This window comes from Thalia democratica, chromosome 6 (assembly GCF_965202585.1).
Source record: "Thalia democratica chromosome 6, ktThaDemo2.hap1.1, whole genome shotgun sequence".
Lineage (NCBI taxonomy): Eukaryota > Metazoa > Chordata > Thaliacea > Salpida > Salpidae > Thalia > Thalia democratica.
In genome coordinates, this window is record NC_139170.1 from 19,048,820 (window position 1) to 19,076,670 (window position 27,851).

General features: G+C 25.8%; 2 protein-coding genes across 3 annotated transcripts; both read left to right on the forward strand.

Annotated features, from left to right (window-relative positions):
* Positions 1 to 624: 624 nt before the first annotated feature.
* LOC145837771 (dihydrolipoyl dehydrogenase, mitochondrial-like) lies at positions 625 to 2,710 on the forward strand. The gene has a single exon (XM_082945213.1). The coding sequence runs from the start codon at positions 637 to 639 to the stop codon at positions 2,116 to 2,118; it is 1,482 nt and encodes a 493-aa protein (XP_082801339.1). The 5' UTR covers positions 625 to 636; the 3' UTR covers positions 2,119 to 2,710.
* An 8,891-nt stretch (positions 2,711 to 11,601) lies between these two features.
* Positions 11,602 to 27,788, forward strand: LOC145838229 (uncharacterized). Of its 2 annotated transcripts, none has more exons than XM_082945790.1 (13): positions 11,602 to 11,616; positions 16,281 to 16,397; positions 16,552 to 16,794; positions 17,861 to 17,924; positions 18,625 to 18,785; positions 18,969 to 19,057; positions 19,282 to 19,552; positions 21,914 to 22,088; positions 22,649 to 22,832; positions 23,031 to 23,181; positions 23,327 to 23,403; positions 26,033 to 26,154; positions 26,762 to 27,788. In XM_082945790.1, the coding sequence occupies exons 2-13, from the start codon at positions 16,307 to 16,309 to the stop codon at positions 26,943 to 26,945; spliced, it is 1,812 nt and encodes a 603-aa protein (XP_082801916.1). In that variant the 5' UTR covers positions 11,602 to 11,616; positions 16,281 to 16,306; the 3' UTR covers positions 26,946 to 27,788. The 2 variants fall into 2 exon arrangements, with proteins under 2 accessions (XP_082801916.1, XP_082801917.1); XM_082945791.1 differs by having other exon boundaries at positions 18,981 to 19,057.
* Positions 27,789 to 27,851: the final 63 nt, after the last annotated feature.

Genomic DNA, 27,851 nt, shown 5'->3' on the forward strand with positions numbered 1-27,851 from the left:
AGTTCAGATATATTTAGACCTTTTAATGCAATTAAGTACCATTTAACTACAAGACAAACAAATTTTTTCATTATAAACTTTATTAAAACTTAAGCGCTTTCGGAATGTCCAAATTCCCTTATCAAAATACTAAACACTCTCTAGTTAAACTAAGACAAAATAAATTGAGTGAAATTATATCATTTGTAAAAAACACAACTAATTAAAACGACAAGTAATTAACAAAAATGGATTTTTATAAACAATTAAAACAAAATGGATTATTTAAACACATTAATAGTTACTCTTGATCCTTTATCAGGACCAAGCTGATTATTCAAATTTGGCTGGAATTTTTTTATGAGTAGAGCTTCAGAAGATAATAATTCATTATACGAAGTGCACGTTTTAATAACCTTGAAACAATTATAAATATTTTTACAATTAGTAAAAAATACACAATTTTCAATATGTTTAAACACCGCAACATTAAGTTGTTCAGTCTTTTTGAAAAAAAAATTCAACCGCCAGTACTTACTGCTATATTTAGAATTTAACTTGGATTTATTTTTTAATAAAAAAAGTATAGTTTTTCCAACAATAGCATAAAAGTATTAATAATAATTGGATTATTTTTACAGAACTCGTAACTTAATAATGATCAGGTCTGGCTGCAAACTTTTAAAAACTCCATTGAGAGCATCCTTTGCATCATCTCAGTACAGTACAGATGCTGATCTCGTTGTAATAGGATCGGGTCCAGGTGGGTATGTTGCTGCTATCAAAGCTGCACAGCTTGGTTTGAAAACTGTTTGTGTTGAAAAGGAATCTACATTAGGTGGTACTTGCCTTAATGTTGGTTGTATTCCTTCTAAAGCTCTTCTAAACAACTCTCATTACTATCAAATGGCTTCTGGAAAAGATTTTGCTAGCCGTGGTATTGAAACAACAGTAAAACTTAATTTACCAAAAATGATGGAACAAAAAACTAAAGCTGTCAGTGGACTAACTTCTGGGATTGCTGGTCTTTTCAAAGCAAATAAAGTAACTAGAGTTGATGGTTTTGGTTCTGTCAGTGGTCCAAATGAAGTTACAGTTGCAAAGTCTGATGGGGGATCTGAAAAAATTACAACTAAAAATATTCTTCTTGCTACTGGTTCTGAAGTTACACCATTTCCAGGCATTGAAATAGATGAGAAAAGTATTATATCATCTACAGGAGCATTATCCCTTGATAAGGTACCAAAAAGTATGATAATCATAGGTGCAGGTGTGATTGGTGTAGAACTTGGATCTGTATGGTCTAGATTAGGAGCAAAAGTTACAGCAGTAGAGTTTTTAGGTCATGTTGGTGGAATGGGGATTGATGCTGAAGTGTCTAAAAACTTTGAACGCACTCTCAAAAAACAAGGTTTAAAATTTAAGCTTAACACAAAAGTCATATCTGCTTCTAAAACTAGTGATGGAATGATTCAAGTAAATGTTGAGTCTGCTAAAGGTGGCAAAGCAGAAACAATGGAGTGTGAAGTTTTACTAGTTTGCATTGGTAGAAGGCCTCTTACAAAAAGTATTGGATTAGAAAATGTTGGAATTGAAACAGATAAGGCAGGAAGAGTTCCAGTTAATGAGAGGTTTCAGACAAGTGTTCCAAACATTTATGCTATTGGAGACATAGTAGATGGTCCAATGCTTGCTCACAAAGCAGAAGATGAAGGTATCATCTGTGTAGAAGGTATGACTGGTGCTCCTGTTCACATTGACTACAACTGTGTTCCATCAGTCATCTACACTCATCCTGAAGTTGCTTGGGTTGGCAAAAATGAGGAGGATCTTAAAGCTGCTGGTGTTCCTTACAAAGTAGGAAAGTTTCCTTTTGCTGCCAACAGCAGAGCAAAAACCAATGCTGATACCGATGGATTTGTAAAAGTACTAAGTCACAAGGAATCAGATAAGATGTTGGGAGTTCACATGGTTGGAACAGGAACTGGAGAACTTATCAATGAAGCTGTTCTTGCAATGGAATATGGAGCATCAGCTGAAGATGTGGCCAGAGTTTGTCATGCTCATCCAACCTTGTCTGAGGCTGTTAGAGAAGCAGCATTAATGGCATACTGTGGAAAGCCAATAAACAATGTCTGAAAATATTTATCATTATACACAACAAAACTCTGGTGATTTTTTTTATAATTTCAAAGGTTATAGAAAAATTTTTGCATGATTTCTAAGTAGAAATTTATTTTAATGTATATAACTTAATATTTTAAATACTCAAAGTTTTAATTTAGTTTTCTATATTGATCACAAAAATTCTTAATATTTTCAAGTACTTTAAACAAACATTTTAATTACTTTTCTGCAGTAAAAGTAAAACAAAATTATTTAGACAATTATTAATAAGTTAAGTTTAGAAAATAGTAATATTTAATTTTTGCAAAGATACGATTGTTGTGCTGTTATGAATTTTAAAACATTGCACTTTATTTATGAATCTCTAACACCCGATTGTATTTTAGTATTTAAGTAAAGTTTAGTAACAAAAAAGTAGTTCAAATACATGCTTTCTTATTAAATTGATATTATGATCTCATAGATTTGTTTTATAAGTTCAACTATTTGAATGATTTTTAAATGAGTTGATTACATTAGAAACTTTTATTTTATATTTAAATAAAATTATTTTCTAAGTTGTGTTTGTTATAACTTTAGTTTAGAACTTGAAAATTATAATAGGGATTGTTGAACAATAAAAACGGTATTTTTTATTTATGTAGTTTTAATAATTTATTTTAAACCCCGGCCTTAATAAGTTTTACTAAAAGTAATTTTGAAGTTTATTTTAAATTTTGTTTTGTAAAAATAACATTCAAACAATACAATTAATAGTTTTTTTGAACAATATCTTCCTAACCTAGTTGAAAAAAAAAATCAACTACTTGCTGGACTAAATTGTACATCTTAAGTTATCAACTGTTAATATAAAAGTTACACTAAGAAAGAAATAATGTTCAAATAGAAATGTTTAAAACAAATGTTTGCTTCATATAAGTCTGCTTACTATATGCTAATTTAAAATGTACTAATGTAGAGTATTATTTTAATGTCTAGTTATTTTTAAAAGCTTATTTAATCACAGGATTATTAAATAATTCGTACTAGCTTGTTATTTTTTCATAACTCCACAAATAATTCTTTTAACTTGAATGACGTCGAGTTTCACTTTTCTCTGCATTTTCAATATTAGTCAATTTTTAATAAGATCTAAATTAACCGGACAAATATAAAGTTTTATCCAGATCCAACTAATTGAAAGAAAAAGTTGTTAAAAAATATTTTTGTATCAAAAGAATTCCACTATATTAATAATAAAATAAATAAGCATAAACAAATTTACAGTATAAGTATGTACTATAAAAGTAAGTTTACAAATATATATAAGTCTTTTCTCATTGTTGTAAAGTTCCGAAATAATTTAATCAGAAACTCAAAGGTACATTTTGTACTTGATAACTAATTTTGTCAATAAAAACATGTTGATAGATGTATAGTAAAGTCGTTTTATTTATTTCATTAGAAACCAATACTTATCTTATGTAGCGTTTTAGTCTTACTAAACATTTTATTATCACTTAGTTTTGTACACTTTCATTTTTTCATGCTAGAGTTTGGCAACTAAAAAATCAGGTTGAAAACGATTTGTGCTAAGCAACAAGCATGAGCGTTTCATGACAAATGTTCACTGAATCTGACATTCCGTACACAGTAGTACTTAAAAATGTGTTCAATAAAATTTTGTGTTGAAATACTTTGAAAAAATAAAATTTAATATTCCGTAACTACGCGTCCAACCGGAGTTTTTTCTATCTGTGCAACCCAAAAAAGACTTCTGGTAAATCTAGCCCATCGACTAGAAGTTTTCATATCTATTTAAGAAAAAAGTTTAGAAGTTTAATTTTACACTTTTCTTTACTTACTCTGATCCGGAACCAACCAAGTCATGATTTGGAGAGATATGGTTCCGGTTGGATCTTAATTTCATAAAACAGTACGGATCCTATTTTTTGACCCGATTGAACACTACTTACCACACACTCTTGCTAGTTTAAAAAAAAATTATCGCTTGTTTTACATTATAAAGACTCTAGCTAGTTTTTTATTAGAAATAAAACTAGATAAGTTAATCAATTTTTTATTTTGCCATTTAAATTATTTTCCGCTAGACTTATTTTAATATGACGTTTTTAAGCAAATAATTAAACTTAAAAAATGGTATTTTTAGCAAAAAATTATGTATCTGTTTCATTGTCGTATAATTACTATACTTGAAGATTTTAAAGATCGTCTTAGAAATAGATGAAAATCATTTTTAAATAAGGAAATTTTGTAAAAAAATTCTTTATTTAGAAAGTTCAAAACATAACTAATGATAAAATTATGTTTTGAACATACTAGGTCAAAATTTTCAAAAATTTTTCTTGTTTTAGAATGATTGTCTTGCCATAGATAGGGTATATTTTTCTAAAATATAACAAAAATGTTGTTAATAAGCGAAGCAGTAAAATTAATTCAAACTAAACATATTTTTATTAATAAAATATAAAAATTTATTGAAAAGACAATGAAAGATTAAAATATTTAATTACAAGTATCTTAAGTTTTTATGTTGCAATTACAGTAGTAAAATCTATAAGATATGCAGTTAAAGAATACGTAATATATCTTGAAATTAGTTTATTTAAAAACTTTTAGAAAAAATGTGCATGATTTTCTATTTAACGAATGAAATTAACTGAACAAAAGCAGGATCTTAATACGATTAATTCAAACATAATACTACTATTTTTCGAAAAATCTAACCACTTTAAATTAAGCTAGAAGAAAAAATAAATCAATATTAGCTGTCATTGAAATTAAAATGGGATGAAGGTAGTCTTCCTCTTTTGATTTTAAAGACCGGACAGGATTGAATTTTAGATAAACAATAAAACTTTGTGGAAAAACAATAAAACTGAACTAAACCATGAAATAAAAGACCAATTTGCTCTAATTATACATTATAATAAATTTCACAAAAACAATATACCAGAAAAGATAGAAAATGCCTACACAGTCCAGTTTTTAGAATGCCCTATAAGAACTAACTTAGACTACACAGAACAACGGTGGATTAAAAAAACTAAGGCAAAAATTAATTTAAACAGTGTTTTTAAAGAATAGTCTTAATAAAAAATTTAAAATGTCATCAAAAAAAAATTTTTTTTATCAAGTACAATACTAGGGGATTTTTTAATTGTTTGTTGTTTATAGAAATAGTTTTTTTTAGTTACAGTAAACAAAAATAATTTTCTAAAGTGTCGTTTTCTCAGTTTCTCAAATTGAAAAATTATATCAAACTTTACTGACTAATCTCAAATATAAGTGTTCCATTAATTTTGCAGTAAAAGTATGAAATTCAGTATTTTAATGATATGGTAGTTTTTAGTTTTATTTTAAATTTTACTAAAAATATTTAATTTACGGTACTTAATTTTCTCTAGTTGCTAGTATATTTTTTTGTTTTCTACAGAATTGAAAATGTTTGCCTTTTAATAAACGAAAGATCTCTTCAAAGTGCTTGTATAAGACTGTGACTGATTTTTTTAATGGTTCTTACCCTTTTTATTTTGTTTAGCTGTCATTGGTGTAAAAAGGGTTGAGTTTGTGACAAAGCTGTATGGTAGCATTTTTGTCAAGATTCCACTTTATACGTTTTTAGTATTCCTATTGTATTTAAATCTTTAAACAACACACTTTGACTGTTTAGTGTATATAGGTCTGTTATTTAAAATATTTATAATTAAAATTGCAGCTTTATATGAAAAAAAATCTAAAGCCTGGCAATCAAAAGAATCACATTGAAAACAACCATCTAGTTTTAAAAGGATTATCCATCTTTATAGTTGTTGTTTTACTTATAAAACAAGTTACCCCTATTTTGAATAACATATATATTTCATTGTTACTTTCTTTCAGTTAAATTTCATTATTTATGATAACGTTAAAAAACGGGTCTATTGATAACTTTAACTTTATGTTACTTATTTATTCAATTTGTGCCATAAAATTTTTTTATAAGATACTTAGTATTTACAGCTCTTTGTTTTATTATAAATTTTTACAACTTTTATTAAACATTCAAGCGTTTTTTGCATTACAAATTTGTACAAAGAAAAAAAAGGCTATTATTATTTTGTAACTGTACTTTTTTGAATAAAATTAAAACTAACTTATGTACAAAAAAAAGTTTAAGGATAATTTAAATTTGTAATTACCGTATATCTGTATAAAAAAATTGTTTCTACAAGGTTTCTATAAACCACTGTATGTAGGTTAACTGTAAAGCAAAAAAGTAAATATAAGACTTTGTTAGTTTTGTTGTTTACAGTTTTAGACTGTTACGCTGCCTAAAAGTAAACATTACGTTTAATATATAAAAAATAAGAAAACATTAAGATTTTTTATTTATTTTACGTGCAGTAGTAATGATTTAGTTTGTAAATTAAAAAAAAGTTAAATATTTTACTCATGTAAAAGATGACTTCCTGCTGGTTTGAGGGATATAAAAAAAATTTTCAACTTCTTAAATTGTAATAGAAACAAATTCTTAAATGTATTTTTAAAATTTGACAAAAACTGATAAAAATAATGATAATGTAGAACGAAACTGTTACTTATTTATCATAAAAACTTATTAAATAAGAAGAAAAAACTTTTGATCTGAAAAATATCAAAGTATAAGCTTTATAGCAGGGTTTCCCAATGTGGGCCATGACAGGTGTTCAGGGAGCCACGAGCAGCAAAGGGGGGGGGGCATGAGCAGTAAAGGAGCCACAGGGGATTCATGAGGTCATAATTTGAAACTTACACTAGATATTCTTGAGTTAATGATGAAGAGCAAAAAAAACAAGTCTTAGGTGTTTTTAATAGTAGCTTGAGTAATATTGATGAAGGGGGCAATAGCTTTTATATTTATTTAAAGGGGCCATTTGAAAATAGTTTGGGAAACCCTGCTTTATAGAAGCGATTTTTTACTTTAAAAAAATATAAGTTTTTTGAAAATAGTGTAGTTCAGTACTGTTGTTGTACACTGTTGTCTTTTTTTTATGATCCTCTAGCACAGTGGTTCCCAACCTTTTTGATGCCCCGCACCCCTAAAGTCTCTTAATTTGATCTCGCACCCCTAACACTATATGCTATAACTATTTATTAATAATTTGATTATAAAATCATGGTTTTCATTAATTAATAATTTATATTTTAATTTTATGACAGTGTACTATATTAACAAAAATAAAATACTTGGAAGTTCAAAATCATAACAAACTATATTTGAACAAGTTTTATCTATTTTTTATAAGGTAAAAAACATCAGAACTCACTCTTCACTCTGCAACGATAAACGTTTTTTGAAGATCAAGCAAGTGAGTTTGGAGCTCAATACTTGTAATTCTACCTCTTCATTTTTAAACTAACTAAAAAAGTTAATTACTTTTCAATTAAACGAAAAAAAAATCTATCTTAATAAAACCTTTTTTTTTCAATTAACATTAATAAAAAATTAAACTATTCTTATATATTTAATAAATAAATGACTTGTCGTTATACTCACGAGGTATATAACAATTTATTAAAATTCTATTCATGCAATATTATTTTGAAAAGATTAAGAACTTAATTTTAAATCTACTCTAAAGTTAATGACTTTTTTGTTTCTGTTTATTGCACAAAACTTTCTGAAAACATGGCATTTTGTTGCTGATGGCAATTCGCATGTCTGGCTGTGCATTCAAGCAGTTTCTTGATTTAGTTTTTATTGACAAAAGAGTACTAAATCCAGACTCACACAAGTAAGTCGTCGCGAATGGAATGAGAGTACTTAGTGCTTTTTTACCAAGTTTTGGAAACACATTCATTGAACAACACCAATATTGTTCAGAAGTTTTGCTTTCAAACTGCATTTTGAGAAAACGGTTCATGCATAATTCAATAAGTTCATCTTTTAAATATTCATCATCGGACATGTGTTCAAATTAAAATAATATGGATTTATTATCCATTCTTCATAAATTTCCAGTTCTCCTATTTTAAAATATCCGTCAAATGACTTGGATAGTATTTCTAAATGGCTCATAATTGCTTCACGCACACTTGGAACTAAACTTTCATCTTCATCAGTCACTTCTTCGAGTAATGGAAAATTTGATAAATTGCCTTTTTCAACTCGTCGACACCAAAGATTTAACTTTTTTTTGAAAGTATTTATTACTTCACGACATTTTGAAATATTTACATTTATCCCTTGCATGAAAACACTCATGTCATTTAAGCGGCTGAAAATGTCACTTAAGTAAGCTAGTATTTGACTCCATTTCTTTGACATAATCATAGTCATGTTCCTTAAGAAAAGCTTTTACTTCTTTCCTCAATTCCAAATAGCGCGTTAAAGCTCTTCCACGTGATAGCCAGCGGACCTCCGTATGGAAAAGTAAAACTGAATGTTTACTACCATAATCTTGACACAACGACTTAAAAAGACGGTATTAAGCGCAAGACCTCTAATCCAGTTGATTGTCCTCACACAAATATCAAGGACATTTTTAAATTTTGAGGGCAAAGTTTTTGATGCCAAAGCATGTCGATGAAGAAAACAGTGAGTACCCTGCAAGTGCAGAATATCCTGTCTAACAGCTATTAAATTAAATTAGTAAAATGAATTTACTTCTAGAAAAGCGCTCTTGCTCTATGACGTATTAATAAAATTAATTTATTCAGAAAATTAGTGCCAACTTCTTTTTATAAAAAATTGTACTTTTTAACTTTATAAACTTTATCAGAGAGTGAAAATCTCCTAATTTATCATACAAAAATGAAAAGCCATCTCGCACCCCCTGGAATGCTGCCTCGCACCCCCAAGGGGTGCGAGCACCCCTGGTTGGGAACCCCTGCTCTAGCATAACAAACAGTGTTAAATAAAAGTTTTTTAATAGTTTACTGAAAACAATTTATTCATATTATCTTACAGGGGCGTGTTTTCACTGGTTTCCTTTCACTGTGAACCCCCTGAAAAAAAAAAGAAAAAAGATTCTTAGAATATCACAAAAACGTTGTTTATTGACTTTGTTATGGTTATTTGATAAACTTTGAATAATGAGTGCTGAATTTATAACACTAAAAGATTATAAGTTTCCGTAACAAAAACTGATCGTTTTTACCCAGCTGAAACAGATTTCAAATAAAATTTTAATCGTGACGACATATTAGGTAAAAGTTTTAAAGTAGATTTTTTTTTCTGGTAAACTTTTTACTAAGATTTACTTAGTTCCTATTATATACTGTTACTTAGTGTAAACAACTTTTGATTAAGTATTGTTTTTCAACTAATAAGTACAATTTTACTTAAAAAATGTCCAAAATAATCACGAAAGTTTTATTTTACTTTGTTGATTGTATATAATAATGTAGTGTAAAGCTTTTAAACCTTGAAAAGTTCAACTCAGAGAGTTTTCAAAATAATCTTTAGAACACTACACCACCTGGCAATTTTTTTTTTTATCATTTAATGGTATTTTAATACTTTTATTTAACTTGTTTTTTTTTTTGTATATCTGTTGGCCACAAAGTTGATTCATGATTTTTTGAAATTTTTAACTCAGATATATTTACAAACCATTATTAGAAACCCTGGACCCTCAGGCAAACATTTAATTATAATTTAAAGATATTTTGATTTAATTGTATAAGTCCAAACATTTTTTAAAAGTTAAATTTCAATTTTTATTTAAGTTGTTTTATTTTTGTTTATGTGTATTGTGTTGGCCACAAAGTTGATTATTGATTTTTTGAAATTTTCAACTCAGAGAGATTTCATAACCATCATTAGAATCTCTGCACCATCACGCAAACATTTAATTGTATTTTAAAGATTTTTGTTTTAATTGTATAAGTCTAAACATTTATCTTAGTGAAATTTCAATTTTTATAGATTAAATTACTTGAAAAAATTTAATCAAAATTTGTAAATTCATATTTTTTCTAGTTCTTTTAGTTTTAATTTATCTAAATCTAAACAGTATAATAAATAAAAACATACAATAATTTTCTATTACTACTGTATGTTTTTTTCTAAGCATAAAAAAGCATTTTAAACAAAGAGTTTTTCGGCTAGATGTCGCGTACTTAACTTGCAGTGCATTCCTAAGAAATGCGTACTTAAGCGGCAAATTAAGAACAAAAAACATTGTGAACCTCCTTTGAAAAAAGTCTAGACACGCCCATGTTATGTATAATATATTATATATTTCAAAATATTTAAGAAAGCTTACCTGTATAAAACTAAAAAAACAAGCAAAATACTGTTTAATCTGTAAATTCTAAAACCATTTCTTCAATTTGAAAGAATGAATTTTTTTATTAAGTATAACATCTTTAGAATAAAACGATGTTAAATATTTAATAAGTAAAATTGCTTAGCTAATTTTGAAATGAAATATATATTAAAGATTATAGAGGTTGTATAAGATTAGTTCTATAGTCAAAACAAAATTTTTCGCTTTTTGAAAATAAATTAGATATATTAAAACTTTTTCTAAGTTGTTAAGAAAACAATTGATATTTAAAACTTTTTTTTTTGCTGTATCAGACTTAAAAATAAAACAAATTATTATTAAAATTTTAAACTTTTTGGCAAGTATATTCCAGTCTGAGCTGAAAAAAAGCTGAGCAAGCAAAAAAAAAGCTTTTTTTAGTGTAGTATCTAATTCTATTTATTTAAAGTTTATTTTCATTAGTTTTCAATTTTTTTAGGGTGGTCGGTTATAGATAATAGTATAAATGAAAAAAAAAAAAAATGCTGACTCAGCTTTTTTAAGCTTAAGCTGATCTTTAAGTATACCTTTCTATTTATTGAACAAAAACGCTCGAAAAGTTTGGTCCAAGAACAAGGTATACGAAAATAATCTTTTGACAACTATCAAGTCATACACCATGGGAATAGTTCAATATATTGTCAAAAAAAAAATTAAGACATAAAACGACGAAATTTTTCAATTTTTAACAAACAAAAATTTCTGTTTAGGCTTATTATGTAGGTGCTGACCAGCAACAGAGATTTTTTCTGGACCCTTTTCAATGGTCTCTAGCACTGACTCAATAAATCTGAGTTAAAAAAAATTTAGCTGTACTGTACCTGTACCATTAAGCTATTAAATTCTTCATAAAATATAGTTAAAGAACAAAAAAAAAAGAATACTGTTGTTGAAATTGTTAAGTCTAGAAAAATATTGCAAGTTTCTCTTATTTTAAAGTAACGGTCCTAAAAAAATACATTGTAAAGTACAACAAATACATATCTTTGTTTGAACAATTTATTAGAAAAACTTAGTACTCTAGCAGTTTAAGAAAAGTATATCTAAAGTCAAAAAAGTTAATCCACTAGATGAAATTTCACGTACATAAAAAACAATAATTTTATACAAAGAATTAGGTGTGAAACAATGTTAGAAACTGGAAATACATTTAGTTGTTCAGTTGGTTATGTGGAAAATTTAGATAAAACTAATTACAGTGTGTGAAAAATAGAACAAAGTTGCATTTCTTAAACAGGTTGTTTAGCAAATTATATAGGTTAGGCAGTTTTGTTTAATGATTAAAAAAAATCATAAACTTATTTTTATTTAAAATAATGTTATAAATGCCTCTACCCTTCCTTATCTTGTTGTTAATAAATTTTTGCAATATAGATAAATCTTAATATTTTTACTCTTAATCTTTATATTTTCATAGCTACATTAATTAACTTTATTTAACTTTATATTGTTGATTATTTAGTGAAATTTATCAATACTTATTAATCTTCTTTAACATTAACATTATGCAAAAGTCAATCAAGTGTGTGTTCTATCATGGTGTTACTATATTTAAGACAGTATTATAGAAACTGCTAGCATAAGTTTTTGTTATTGTTTAGAGGGAAGAGTAACTCTGATGTCCCATTAAAAAAAGTTTTTGACTAATAAGTTTAACATAGTTTTTTTTTGGTAAAAAACATAAGTCTCAAACTTTACCCCTTGCAACAATAAATGTTTTCTGGGGAGTTAATTCTTTATATAACTTTTTAAGACTTTTTTTTGATTATTGTCATATTACTTTTAAAGGCTTGTAGTATGTTTTTTGTTTGTAATTTGTTGTTGATAATACATTATAAGTACACAATTTATATCTATATCATTGTAATGAAATTATCAGAAACTATTTTACAAATGATTTAGTGTGAAGCTCTAACTCAGTAGTATCATAGTCTGAATAAACCTCAATTTATACTGTTTTATAATCAAACACTTGCTTATAAATTTTAGTGTTATAAGTTTTGCAATAACTACAATATTGATGTTTTGTTATAAGATCTTTGTCTTTTAGTGTTTTTACCAAATACTTCTTATAACTTTTTTATTGTTTTATAAAATTAGTCTGAAATCTTTGATGAGATATTATTTTGTGTTTCAAATACAATTGATTATTGATGGTATTTCTTCTTTGCTCTTCCTTCAAAAACATTTTTTTTTTTTTGTATATGTGTTAACCACTGGGTTTCATCTTGCATCGATCAATTTACCAAAGGAGAATTTTCAAAGCTGTCATTAGTACTCCTATTATGTTTATTGAACTACAAAAAATACTCTTAAAATATCTGGTTCTAGGACCTGGTGCACAAAAAAACCTTTTGGTTATTGAGTTGCACAACATGGATAACTTTTAACGCCTTGTCTTGGACAACCTATGCTATCAGTCTACACATTTATTAATTTAATTAATTAAACTAGTATTTAACATTGAAACTTGTCTAAAAAAGTATCATCACATTTGACATTACTTAGCACATTTTTGATATCTATTTTAGTACTTAAACAATATTTTTAACAATATGTTATATTTAGTTAATGTATTGTTTTATCTATTTATTAAATACTACTTTTATTTTGTCTAAAAAATATTTTTGTTCAATATAGTTAACAGGGCAACTTGTTTTTTTTAAGCTCAATTGTTGAACTAGAGTTGATACTTTAAAAAGTATTTTTTATTTTCATAAAAACATTTTAATTTGCTATAAATTTGATAACTAAAAACTTATAATTTTAAGCTTAATATGAAACTTGTTAATATAGGTGTATGTTTATTGTTAATTTATTTAAGGCTTTTTTAAACAAGTTTAAATTATGATTAAAAAATGTGTGTTTAAAGAGTAATGAAATAAGTTCTTTTATACTTTTTCTTTAGATATTACAATAAAAGTTCTTGACTAAATAATAGGAAAAATGGTCATTTCAAATTTTTAGATTTTATTGTCAAAACAATGTTTTACTAGTTTTAAATAATTCAATGAGATCCTCAGTTGAATACAGGGTTGCCACTTTACCTGGAAACCTTGAAAAACCTAGAATTCGACAATTTAGGCAAAAATAACCTGGAAAAACCTGGAATTTGAGAAATTTTGAAAATTACCTGGAAAAACCTGGAATCTTGATCTAAAAACCTGGGAAAACCTGGAATTTTTTATAGTTTTAACATTTTCAGTACTAAAATTTCAATTTGACACAAAAATCTATCATTAATGTGAGATTTTTCTGTCATTATCAAAAAAAATTTTATTAAAAAACACATCTAAAGTAACTTCATAGCATCTTATAAATTGTTTTTGTACTATTTAACACAGTTTCTTTTATAGAAATTAACTTAAAACTAAAAATAGACCCAAAAATGTTTACTTTTAAAAACCTGGAAGAAATTTGGAAAACCTGGAAAATTTTTTAAAAAACAATTGTCAACACTGTGAATAGTAAAATCTTATTCAAATAGATTCTATTCTAAAAAAATTAAAAGTATAAATTCTTATTAACTTATTATGCAGACACAGGACTTGAATATATTTTCTGTTTACTAGAATTTTATAATGATCTTCAAAGACTTTTCTAAATTGAAAAACGCAGTTTAATTTTTGGAATTGTTTTAATTTAAGCATATTATTGCTTTAGTGCTTATGAAAACTTGTATACGTCCTCTACATAACTTAAGTAGTTCCTCAAAAAAATGTAAACTTGATGTATTGTCAACTGTGGTAATGCCTTTTTAGACAAGTTTCAATTATGTTTTTTAAGTACATTTTTTAAATTAACTAATATAAATTTGATGTTTTTAAAATAAAATCAAAAAATAAAAGTCATTTTGAGTATCATTGCAATAGTTATATTAAAGTAACTGTTTTTGCTCCAAAATTGATGGTTTTTCATCTCTTTTGATAACTAGTTTAACTCACATGTAACAATCATATTGTTCAACCTAGTCAATACTGATAGCTGTAAGTTACGTATTCTACACTGAGTTTTTTTAAATAGAGCTGAGCCTACATGCTGGAAATTAAACAATTCTAAAATATTTATAATATTTTTTTACAATGGTAGATAATATTTTTTTAAACAGTTTTCTCACTACAGTTCTTTTATAATATTGTGATCTAAGATTGGTAGAACCTTGTTTTTTACAAGTTGATCTTATTTTATAGAGTTTATCTAAGCTATCAGACATTTTTAACCTCTTTTTTTGAAAAGTAATTTTTGAAATAAGAGCAATCAAAGTCAGTGATTTCAATGGAAGGTGCAAACTAAAAACGCGAAAAAAGACCATTTCATTAAAAATCTATCTCCTCCTTTGTTTTTTAAGCAATATTCTTCAACTTTTCAAAGAAAGTGTATAATTGAATTTTAAAAAGATTGAATGCAAGAATTTTTTTAATTTAAAAAATAAAATTTTTATTGAAAAAACCACCTATTTTTTCTGTACTTTTTATTTAAAATTTTTATTTTTCAATATTTTTAAAATTCCAATATTTAAAGTCTTTTAAACTATAAAAGAAACATTTCCTAATAGTTTGAGGTCTTTAGCTCAAAAAATTAAGGAGAAGATCGATTATTACCAATTTTTCAAAAATATCTGAAAAAAAGTTAAATCTGAAAAGTTAAATGATGAACTAAAGTTGTTATATGCAGAGTTGCAACACACTCAGGATAACTCTAGGTATTTTGAATTTATTTATTAAAAAAACTGGATAGTTTTAGTATTTCTAAAAATTCAGACCAGTTTTTTTCTAGATTTTGATTGAGATTTAGTTGATTTAGCTCAAATATTTTGTTATTTTTTTGCCAATTTTGTTTAAAAGCTTGATTTTTATGAGTTTTAAAAAGGACAAATTTTTGTCTAAAGAGTGGCTACCCCGTATGTGACTACTTTCACTTTAATTTAAGCACTGAGTGAAAACAAAAATCATGTTAGGATTTCCCCACACTCAGGCTAATATAACATTTCTAAAAACGTCAGACCTAGTTGAGAAATTTTTTTCTTATTTCAAAAAAGTTTGAGTTGGATATGTTAAAATTATAGTTATAATACTTTATAGTTAAGTAATGTTGTAGTGTTTGGTTTTTGTAAATTTTACAGTGCTAATTTTATTTATTAGGTAAAATTTTCGGCCTTGATTCTTGATTGTTTTAAAAATATGAATTATATTTTATAGCCTTTTGTTAATAAAAAATTTGAAATCATAAATATTACCTGTAAACAAATTGTTCATAATTACAAAAAAAAAGCATAAACATTTTTTTATTACCACAAGGAATGATAAACTGTAGCCTGTAGACCTGTAGAAATAATCTTTAAACTTATCTAATACAATTTTGTTTCTGGAAATTAATTAATTAACTTTAATCTAAAAAAATTGCTTTCAAAAAAGGTTTTATAGCATAAAAATTATTCCTTTTTAAGCTTTTCACAGCTGTATTTTCAGAAAGTTTTAATAAATAATAATATGTAAGTCTAGTCCTAAATTCTTAACTTAATAAAAAAAGGTTTATTACATTCTTTAAATGTAAAACACATTAAAAATGTCAATAGTAGTAACTAAATGCTTTTAGTTACATTAATAATAATTTATACTTTAGATAAAATAAGAAAGTTATACTGTTGTTCCCAAATTAAATTTTAAAATATCAACAATTGAGTTTTTACTTTATGAGATTTTTTTATATCTTATTGTTATTAGATGTACCTAAAAGTTGTTAACGCATTGTAAGCTTTTTTTTGCATGCTTTTTTACTAATAAACTTTGATCTTTACAAACTCTGTACTGTTGTTCATATTTTATAGGACATAATTTTATTTGATTAAAAAATAAATTGTTTACATTCTAATTTAAAAGCAACTTGTTATTTTTTTAACAGGTTCTTAGTTTTAATTTTTTACTAAAATGAGTCAATTAGTGCAACAGAAAAAGCCTCAAGGCTGGACTTCATTTGATGAAAGTCCAACACACCCTACAAATCCTAATGAAAACTCAAGTAATGTTAAACCTACTAAATGACTGTTATTAATATTTTTAGCTCTTCCGTATTGCTAAAGCTTTGAATATTTTATTTTACTAACATATTTTTTTTAAAGATTAAATTTAAAAAAAAACTAACTAGTTCATTATTATTTTTAAAATATCAACAGAAAAATGGCCAAAAAATGGTCAAAATGTTATAGAAAAACCTCAAAACCTTTCCACTGTTAGCAACCAGGTATTGAGTGACAGTGAACTTTCAAGTCCTCAGCATTCTCAAGAAGTTGCTGATATAAACAGCAAAGTAAAATCTTCAGACAATAATGACCCGTGGTGTATGACTGAAGAACAGAAAGATTATTATGAGAAACAGTTTATATCCATGCAACCAGAAATTAAATATAAAATAGATGGTATGTTTTATGAGGCTACGTAATAGATTTTAAAATATTTTTCTATTATTAAAGTTTATAATTATACTGTTGTTTACTGTATTGCTGAAATTTCATTATAAAAATATTAGAAACTAAAGTTTTGTAATTTTGAAAATTAATTACAAGTTTAATGCTAAAATAGAATGTTTATAATGTTTTACAAATGGAACTTAAAATATTTTTTTTTTAATTGTGTTAATTTTTGATAATTTTTAAGTTAATTTAAGTTATTTGAAAACAATTTTTTTCAACATAATAAAAAATATGTATACAGCTGTTTTATTACCGAAATATTATTATGATCTTTATATTCTAACTTAGTTTAATTAAGATATGTTACAAATAAATATAGTTAGTGCAAAACTAAAGCTGCTGACAAAGCAAAAATACTGATTTTTTATGTGCACAAAGTTTTATATACAATCTCCTTGTTATATTAACTTTATACTTTATGCTTTTTTTAGTTTTCGATTTGTAGAGGTTGTAGATTGTAGCTTAGTATTAGTGTTATAAATATTAATCTATAAAATAAATTTATTTGTGAAGTTTATAATTTAAACTTATAATTTGAAATTTATGCACCAATATTCTTTTTTATATTTCTATATTTTTGTAGCCTTAAGTAGTTAAATTATATTTTACAATAGAAAATAAGAATTCTACTTCTTTACACTGTTTTAAAAGCCTGTTACTTATTTAAGACAACTTGAAATTAAATTTATAAAGTGTTTATTAGCTATTTTTGTGCTTATAGATTTAGATTTGTAAGAAAAATCATATCAGTAATCTTTTATGTTTGATACATAATTTTATATAAATATTTTTTTTTTTGATTAAGTACTTGCTTATTTATTTATGTAAGTAATATAATTAAACCAGATTAACACAATTTAAGTTTAAATACTGTAAAAATTGGCAGCTTTGTGTTTAAGAAATAAAGCTATGTTCTTGCTAAAACTTGTAATAAAAGTAAAATATGTAGTTTTTATTTAGAGTATATAAATTTAAAGTATGCATTTAATTTGATGTTGCTATAATGTTTTAGGTCAAACAGCTCGAAATTTCTTTACCAAGTCTAAACTTCCCATACTTGAGCTTTCACATATTTGGTTAGTTGATTTTCAAGTTAATGTTTAAGAAAGTATAGGAGACGATAGTCTTTCTTTGCATTTTAACCTTTGCCTTTCTATAAGGAAGTTATGGAACTCTCCGACTTTGTACCCTTGTATCTCAAAAGCTAATTTATTTTTACAAAATAGGTAGCAAAGTTAAAAGAGCTTTAAAATAAAATTAACATGTAAAAAAGTACCATACCTTATAGCCTAAATAAGTTTTCTATGTATGCTAAAGATTTGTTACTATTTTGACTAGATAACTTTTATCTATCTTTACTTCTAACTATAAGCACTTTAAATTTTTAGAAATAAGTCTTTATAGGGTTTATATTTTTAAGTTATTTCAAACTACATACTTAGTTTTATACTTCAAAATAAGAAAACAAATACTTTGTTTGTCATGTAACTTTTTTGTAAGTACAAGCTAGTTTGCACCTTCCTCTTTCTTCTTCGATTTCTAGGAGCTAGGTTTTGAGGATGTGTAACTTAAATATAGTGTTTTTATTGACTTTTTTTGACTAAATGTACTTTATAATATTTAAAATATCAATTGAGTTTGCAAAATGTATATAAATGAAATAATTTTATGAAGTTTAATAAATAGTTTTAATGTACCATTTATTAAATTTGATAAAAATAATAAAATACTGCTAAATTTTCTTTTTTTACTAATTATATCTTAAATGATACACAGGGATCTCTCTGACGTAGACCGAGATGGCCAGTTAAATTTAGAAGAGTTCTCAACTGCATTTCATTTAGTAGTAGCACGTAAAAACGGATATGATTTACCTAAAAAATTGCCTAAGTCACTTATCCCTAAATCTTCTGTGCAGTACCAATCAACTGAAACAGGTTAAAAGAAATTAGTTTTTAAATTTAAGGATAGGCATAAGTTTTTTATTTTAAATCATAGTAAGAGTTTTTAACATATCAAAGTAAGTTTGGTTACATAAATAATTTTTGTTTTGTTTCAATTTGTATTTTAACAAGAGCTTATTTTAAAAATACCTAGTTAAAAAGCAACTAATTTAATAGATAAAAATGAAGGTTCCACAGCAGAAAATGAGTGGGATAGTTTTAGTGGTGGGGAATCACTAGCAAAGTTTCAGGAAAAGCCGTACAAGGTAGGTCTACTTAAAAAATGTTTTCTTTAATAGTTGTTTCAGTACTTATATTTTAATTTTAATTTTTAATAGAATAACTACTCTAAATTATAAAATCTACTAATTTTTTTTTCATCTTTCAATTGTGAAAAATTGAATTTGTTTAAGTATGTACAAATTTCGATTAAAATATACTTTTGACAAAGCTTTCTGTATAAAAATATTTAGCACTTTATTAACTTCAGACTGAAGAAATACGTCAGCCAGTGGCAATAAGGCCAGGAGTGCCAGCTGTGACATCACCTAAATGGACAACGGACGACGATTGTGACGTTACACGGGAGGAGGAAACCGAAGATGCGGAATCGAACACTTCTTCTCCTTCGCGTCATCACGGCCTACGTCATCAGAATGCGTACGGATTTCTGAGAAATGAAGTGTCTGATGATGGATCGGAGTGTGAGGCTACTGAAGATTCAAAAGTTGGAAAAAACAAATTTGAAAAAGTTAAAAAAAGTTAGTATAATTTCATAGTACCAGTTTTGTTCGCTAGTTGAATTATTTAAATGTATTTTGAAATTTTAAACTATTTTGACTTGAATCATTGCTAATTGATGTGGTTTGATTTATTCTATTTGATATTTTTGTTAAATCTAAATTTTATTAATAGTAATTTTTGCTGCTTTAAGTCAGGAACATATATAAACTAATGCTTACTTTTTACCTAATATATATGTTGCTAATGATTATTTATAACAATTTTATTTTGTTCAGTTAAAATGAATAAAAACTTCTCTATGAATATAATTTTGCTTTGAACGTCAAAACTGAACACTATACAGTTTGTATCGACTTAAAAAATCTATATACTAATTGTTTTTCAAAAAGAACTGTATAAATTAAACAGAAAAATTCATCAGGTTTTACCGGCTAACTCATGATAATTTAAAAAATAAGATTTAATCATTTTAGTCTTTATTTTAAATTTCATATTATGTTGTCAACCTTTTAAAAGTTGTTTTATGTTATACGATTTAAATTACAATTGAATGGTTTATAAGTTTAATTATTAGCTGAATTTTCTGTCATTGTTTGAAAATTTGTTTCATCAAAGATAAAAAGTTATACCGCAAACTAGCTTACACAATCTGACTTTGCGATGAATCAGTACAGTTTTTTGTTTTAAAGAGTTTTAAACTTTATTGTATTGAGTAGTTTTAAGAAACTTATTCCGTATAAATTCACACTTTTGCAGTTAAATTTTTTTTAGATGGTAATAAATTATTTTTGTTTTCATTAATTTTAATACAAGGTTCAATCGGTTTATTGTTAAATCATACAAATTTAAATTTTAGATTTTAACTGTATATAATTTGTTTAAACATCTTAATATTTTTTTTTAGAATTTTTTTTTTATTAGCTGGTTTACTTTATTCAAATTAGTTGAAAAAAACTTTTAAGTTAAAAAAAATTAAATTTAAAGTGTTTGTAAACAATATTTTAATAAATATAATTTAAATTTTTTAAAAGCTTCACAAACTTCAAGTTAAAGTTGTTTTTTGTGTTAAATATTGGTAGTTCTTTTGAACCAGCTTTTAGAATTTTAAACTAGTAAGTTAAAATGATTTCAAGAGTGCTTAAAATAAAAACTTTTTATAGTAACAAAACCTATATTATAGACAAGAAACATTGATGTCGTTTAAATGTTTGTTGCTGTAAAAACAAGTATTGTCTTGTATTCGTGATCTTATTGCTGCCGAAAAAAACTTTATACACATTTTTTGTATGCATGCATTTGTCGATACTCTCAGTGTAAAAATGTTTTTTAGTCAATACATATATACATGTTTTATATAAAACTCGCATTGAGTATATTTAAGATTACAAGTGTTAAATATCTGAACATTTACAAAATAGATCTTGCAATGTTTTCATCTAAATAATTTTTTGGTTTACTTCCAGATACAAATATCTCTAGAAAAGTTAAAAAAAAGTTTTAATTTTTTATTATATAATAAAACTTTACAAAACGTTTATCTTTTAACTAAATTAAGTTGTTTTTAATAATTTACAATGAAATATTTTGTTTTGTTTAATTTCTCCTGACTTCTGCAAAGCAATCAATTTAATTATTAAACGGATTTAGTTTGAGCTCATGATTATTACAGGGTGTCCACCAAACCTGGAATTCTGGAAAACCTGAATTTTTACAACTTACGCTAAAAAAACCTGGAGTTTGAGAAGTTTTGAAAAAAACCTGAAATTTTAAACAATTTTGATACGATACAACACAAAAAATCTATTATATGGATAAAAAGCTTTGTCATCATCAAAATTATTTTTTCATAAAAAACACATTTAAAGTAGCTATGCAGTATCTTTTAAATGTTGTTATACTATTTAACACAATTTTTTACCTTAAACTTAATTTTAAACTAAAGATAGACCCAAAAACAAGTACTTTTAAAAACAAAGAAAATTTCTTAAAAACATTTGGCCACCCTTATAGTATTTAAAATGTATCGTTTAAATAGTTTTAATCTATTAAAAAGCATCTTTTTTAACTCGAGATTAATTTACTACTAGAAATGATCAAAAAAAAAAAGTACTTTCAAAAACCTGGAAAAAATTCTGAAAAACCTATAAGTAATTTTGAAATTCTGAAGAAAATTTGCCAAAAATTAGTGGTTACCCTGTTATTATGTAAATGTTTGTATATAATTTATTTAAGTTAAAATAATATTTATTTAATAGGATAACCTAAATTATTATTCTATTTCTTATCAATCTACAAAAGTTATATTTATTGCATGTAAAATTAAAAAACTGTTTATTAAATTGTACATACACTTTAATTTAAATAATAAGCCTTATCAGCTCGGAGTAGAACGACAAGCGATGTTTCGTCTATTGTCAGCAACCACTCCTCAGCAATAATGGATGATGATGTCATAATAAGTGACGTAAACCACCACGGAAATCACCGAAGTGAAACAGGAGTGAGAAGTGACGTGGAACTTAGTGATTGGTCGTCCAGACCTTTGCAACCAAAGTTTGTAAATTGATCTGTCTTACTAAAAGTTGCTAAGTTTTTATTGTTTTCTTTTGCCACCATTCGTATTAGATAAAAAAAAAATCAGAACTTCATAAACAAGTTTCTAACAAAATAGCCGTTCACAAAAATATTACATTCTCTTTTTGTTGTACATTAGTATTATAATTTAAGTTAAGAAAAAAAAAAGTTACTAATAAAAAAATATGAATTATATACAGATAATAGTATGAATATAATACATAATTTATTTAGCTGTTATCAATAAAACTGTAATATATTCATTAATCACTACAATAAACTATATAAACTTTTTTTGCATCAACTTATGAAAATATAAGATCCGATGGATAAAGTATTAAAATTAAAACAGGTTTTTTATATTACAGTATTTATATATCAAACTAATTATATTATTGCTTACGTTTATTTTATCTTCGGAAAAATCATAAAGTTTATAAATTTTTGTGGAACATTTGTAAAGTACTTTATAAATACGTAGAGTTTAGACGTAAGCATTGAGTATAAATGAAGAAATGTCAGAGTTGACGTTATTTCAGCATATCGGATTCAAACACCTCATTGGACAGCGATGTGCCTCCCACCGAAACCATGTTGGATTCCACTGTTCTCTCTGCGCCCACTCCGCCTCCCCGACCCTCCGTCGCTTCCCCTGCTGGTCCGGTGTTGGCAGAAAATGGCGACTTAAAACCCAATTTGCCCCCGCGACCGTCGTTACAACAAGTAAGATATGCTGTCTATATAAACGTAGAAACGTTCAGAGACAAATGAGTCCTGGTTTAAGATCACTTTTTGTATTTTAGAAAATTCAAACAGTTATTGTGAATTAAATTTGAAGACCGAAAGTTAGAGTTGAACTGAAAATTATCTTTCAACTGTATTCGAAAAGCGAAGTTTTGTATTATTTTTGTATCAAAACAGATACAGTCTCCTGCAATTGAAGAAGATAGCAGCCAGCAACAAGAATCCTTTGCTGATTTTACTCAGTTTAATGTTCAACATTCAACTGTTGTAAAGAAAATAAGCAGAGATTCACCGAGCACCCTTTCCGAAGATATTAACACACTTGAAAGTTTGATTAATAATTTAATATTTAAAAACTGATCTTAATTACAGTTTGCGCTGTCAAGTTCTATTTTATAAAGTTCATTTATTTTTGAGAAAGCATTAAAGTGAAAAAAAACATAAACTGATAAATAAATTGTTAAAAAAAACAGTTGAAACAAAAACGGAACAAACGAGTGAAACTGTCACCTTTGAAACGAATAAGAATTCTTTGCCACCGGTAAAAAAGGTTTGTTATTGCTTTGTCAATAATAAATATTTTATGACAAAAAGTTTTAGATATCAACTTATGTTTTGTTCTGTATTTACAGTCTCTTAAATAAGTTGGATTTCGTAGAACAGCTAAGTTCTTTTAGCCGCTATTAAACACTCATTACTAGCTTAGCTTGCCAAATAAACATAAAAACGACTCCTAAACGAATGGAACACTACCAAGTTTTCAAAAAGTTAAAAGTAGGCTTTAAATAGATACAAGTTTCATCACCCAACAGATCAATAAAAAACTGATTGTTTATTGCAATAAAATATTGCATAGAACAGTCACAACATTTTGCACACAACAAATTAACTAATAAAGCTGCGCGTAGTTTTCAATGACTTCATTGGGCTATGTGAAATGACATGCTTCACTGGTTTTGCTAGTACTTGTATTTTAGTCAACTACAAATAAAACCATCCAATGATTTGTTTGTGTATTTCCTGCGTTTCTCGTCATATTAGTTTTGCAATCATTACGTTAGCTTTATTCCCACGCTAAATAATCGATATAAAATAAAACAAAACCGAAAAAGTGCGAACTGTTTTCATGTCTGTTTCGTAGTATTTAAAAAATAAAACTTTTCCACCGCATAAAGAAGTTCATTCATAAGCAACTTGAAACTACCTGTAAAAACAATAAATTCATTTAAGTTGGCAATATAGTTTTTGTAACCTAACTTTAATAACTTTCAAATGTGTTAAAATAGAAATATTTGTGGGCTTATGATTGTATTAAAAAATAAACATTTGTAAAATTTCTATAAAATAAAAAACAGTTTTAACTTAAAATATAGAATAATATACTTGTTTTATTTTCACAGCAGTGGTAAAGATTTGTTGCTTAATTAATTAGTTTACAGGTTTGTTGTTTTGTTACATACAGTTCGAAATAACTCAAGCAAAAATATTTTTTGTATAAAAAGAATGTATGTTAGTTTTAAACAAAAGTATTAATTACATTTGAGTGCTTAAGTATAAAACTTATTTGGTGCGAGAAGTGAGACTTTATAAGAAATGTTTGTTTTTTATATGCAATAATTGATATTATAGAAATAAAAAATAAAATTCATTGTTAAGCTCTTAACAGTTTAATAACTTGATTCGAAATGGACTGACAAAATTTATACATATTGGTTTTCACATTTTAAATTTGGAGCTTTGTTAGGTGTAAAATTGTTAATACCTTACGCTATAAAACCTTTAGCAGTTAAAAAAATGTTATGGTAGTTTTCAAGCTAATTTAAGAAATTTAATATCTATATAACCATAGTTGCCAGATTGGTTATGACAAGCAAATACTCAAGTCTGACACACTAATTTTTATGTTCTTGTTATGATTGTTAAACATGTGAGAATTCTTATATAATAGAAACCTTGTATAACACTTTTTAGCTTTAATTCATTTTTACTTACTCTCTTTTTATAATTTTTTAATATGTAATATTAAATGGTACATAAAGAAAAGCCACAAATTCATTGAATACTTAAAAAGGAAAACTTAACAAAATTTCTCAAATGTACTTAAATTTAGTATTACTAATAAAATCCCTAAATAACCTTGAATTTGAAAAGTAAAAAGACTTAATGTTTTTAAGACACTTGTTCAATATTTGAATTTATTAGTTTGTTTTTTATTTAAATTTATATACTTATCTGACAAGTAAACAAAGTTTTTATGATCTGCTTGTCTGGATCTCTAGGATTTAATTCTTTGATATTGTATTATTTAAATGGAAAGTATTAATTTATATGATTCAATAATTACTTACTTTCATTTCAAATCTTTCTATTAAAACTAAATATGGTAATGATTTATTTTCACATTGCTTTAAACAACTGTAGCTTGTATGAATAATATATATTAATAAACTAACACAACTTAAATACAAAAAATATAACAATAAAAACTTTATTATTATTTATTTAAGTAATTTCGACTTAGACTTGTATTTTTGTTAATTAAACTGCAATAGATATAAAACTAGTGCAAACGTTTATAACTTTATAAAAAATATAATGACGTAATAATAAGAATTCAAAAATTTACTATTACCAGTTATTAAATTTAAAATATTACTGCAAAAAACCAACCATAAAATAAAATAATTACACTTTTTTAATATTTAAGAAAACGGTTACTAACAAAATATATAAAGATTTCTAAAAATCTAGTCTTATAAACGAACTTTTTCTACTATCATAAACTGGGATTAAATTGTATACACAAGGCTTCCAGACTATGTAGCTGGACAAAGATTCTCAGCTCGCATTAAAACTGAAAGGTTTTCCTCTTTGTAATTAATGGCACACTCATGATTGTCAATTAAGTGCTGTCCAATCGCAGAAAAATAGTTTTTTCTCAAGTTTTTCTGATAGACCATTAAACTAGTTTTCTCAGGTTTTACCGGTCTATTAGAAAAACCTCTATTTTCGCTGACTAAGGCTAGATTTTCGATTCAAATAGTGGAAACCCTTGTCATAACTGTTTTTTCTATAAGTAATGTTTTACCACTATCAAAATTAGTTAACGATTCCCTAAATAACTGCAAAAGTTTAACACACTTTATATAAAGCTTAAACTTTTCTTCAATTTGTTTTAGCCACAAGCTCCCAATAAACCTCCCAGGAAGCGGATGACGCTAATCTCCAGTCCAAATAGCGAAATAAAACATCCGCTAGAGGTTTCAGAGAGTCAAAAACTTCCCCCATCTCCTCAACAGAGGTAAATGTTTTTTTATTTATGTTTATTAACTTTTATCCAGTACGAACTTACCGAAGTTAAAGTACGGTGTAAAATATAGCGGTTGTAAGTGCTATAGCTTTTTAAACATAAATCGTCAAGCGTCTATTCTTGAAGAATTGAGAACAAAAAATTAAAACAGCTAGTTTTAATAGAACTTTAATTTATAACGGCTCTGGTTTGGAAAATTAGTTAGGTGTTAATGCTAGAAATTTTTTTTTTTTGGTATCTCTGTTTATTTAGTCTTTACGCTTAATTTTAAAAGCTATTTATGATTTAGTTAAAATTTCAAAATAAATATACTGTGTAAGTAATTAAATTAGTTTTAAACAAAACCATATTCTAGCAAGATATTAATTATTATATTCTAGAAGTATAACTATCTATGCTGCATATTTTTGTTGTCCTCAGTATATCTGAATTAATTTTGATAAAAATTACAATAGTTCTATTATTGAGTACAGATAAGTATAAAAGCAAGTTTATAAACTGCGAAAAAGTATGACAAATTATGAAGTTAAATTGTAAACCTAAAAAATCAACATAATTTAGAAGCTTATTTAAAATAAAATTTTCATATTTTCCACAGCAATAACCGCACAAAAATGATGTTGGAAGAAGAGATCAAAAAATTAAAAAATGAAAACTCCAATTTGTCTTTACTTAACAGCGACCTACAACGGAAATTGAAAAAAGTAATGGAAACCAGAATAACAATCGAAATGGAAATACACAAACTTAGACCTTTTACAACAAGTCACTCACAAAACTAGTTAAAGCAGTTTCTAAATGTATTTATTTAATTTTATTTTTTTGTAGAAAAAAAATCTTAATTACGCCAAATATTGAGAAAAATTTTAGAATTTAGATAAAAAACAAAACAAAAAATTAGCTGTACAGTTTTAGCATTTCTAAAAACTAAATTGACAAATATCAAAAAAAAAGTAATTTTTAGTAGAAACAGATAATAGTAATGTTTAAAGCCTCCTTATAATCATATAGTTTTAGGTGCTTTAAAGCTTGCTTAATAATAAACTCATAAACCTTTTAAAATTTATTAGATTAATGAAGTTTTCAGGATACACTTAGAAATTAAGTTTATACAGAATTGTTATCCATTCTCTTACTTCTAATAGTTTTATAATTAATATTGACGCTACTATTTTTACCTTATGTATTTTTGGCACTTTGGGTGCTTTTGTCACGTTAAATACTAAAAAAGATGTGTATGTTATGTGAAACCTAGGAAATTCTTTGTGTATTTAAGTTATAATAAAAGTATAAGTCTACTAAAAGTTGACTTCATTTAGTCACTATTTTCTGCTTGTATTTTTAAGTAAAAAAATTGACTGAAGCTTAGATATGTATGATAATTTTTATACTATTAATCTACTCCAATTTATTTAAATTTTCACTTAAAATATCTATCATAATTTTTAAGTTAATGACGTCAATTCCAAATTTTCCCTATATTACGTTTTCTTAAAAAAAACGAGTTTAGATCACATTTTAAATCATTGTGATCACAGTTTAAAGCTTGGTGTTTTATTTTATTTTTCCTTTTGGTGTTACACAACTCTTTTAACAATTTTTCTTGTTGATTAATAAAATCTCTATTTAAATTTTTTTTGTAAGTCTTTAAAATTAAGTATCTTTTGTAAAAATAGAAATAGTTTTAA

Bases quoted from the DNA above. Each gene is read 5' to 3' on its own strand.
- LOC145837771 (XM_082945213.1), top strand. From the start codon at position 637: ATGATCAGGTCTGGCTGCAAACTTTTAAAAACTCCATTGAGAGCATCC.
- LOC145838229 (XM_082945790.1), top strand. From the start codon at position 16,307: ATGAGTCAATTAGTGCAACAGAAAAAGCCTCAAGGCTGGACTTCATTT. The intron at 17,925-18,624 runs GTTAGTTGATTT...AATGATACACAG, and splicing joins CTTGAGCTTTCACATATTTG to GGATCTCTCTGACGTAGACC. The intron at 22,833-23,030 runs GTAAGATATGCT...GTATCAAAACAG, and splicing joins CGCGACCGTCGTTACAACAA to ATACAGTCTCCTGCAATTGA.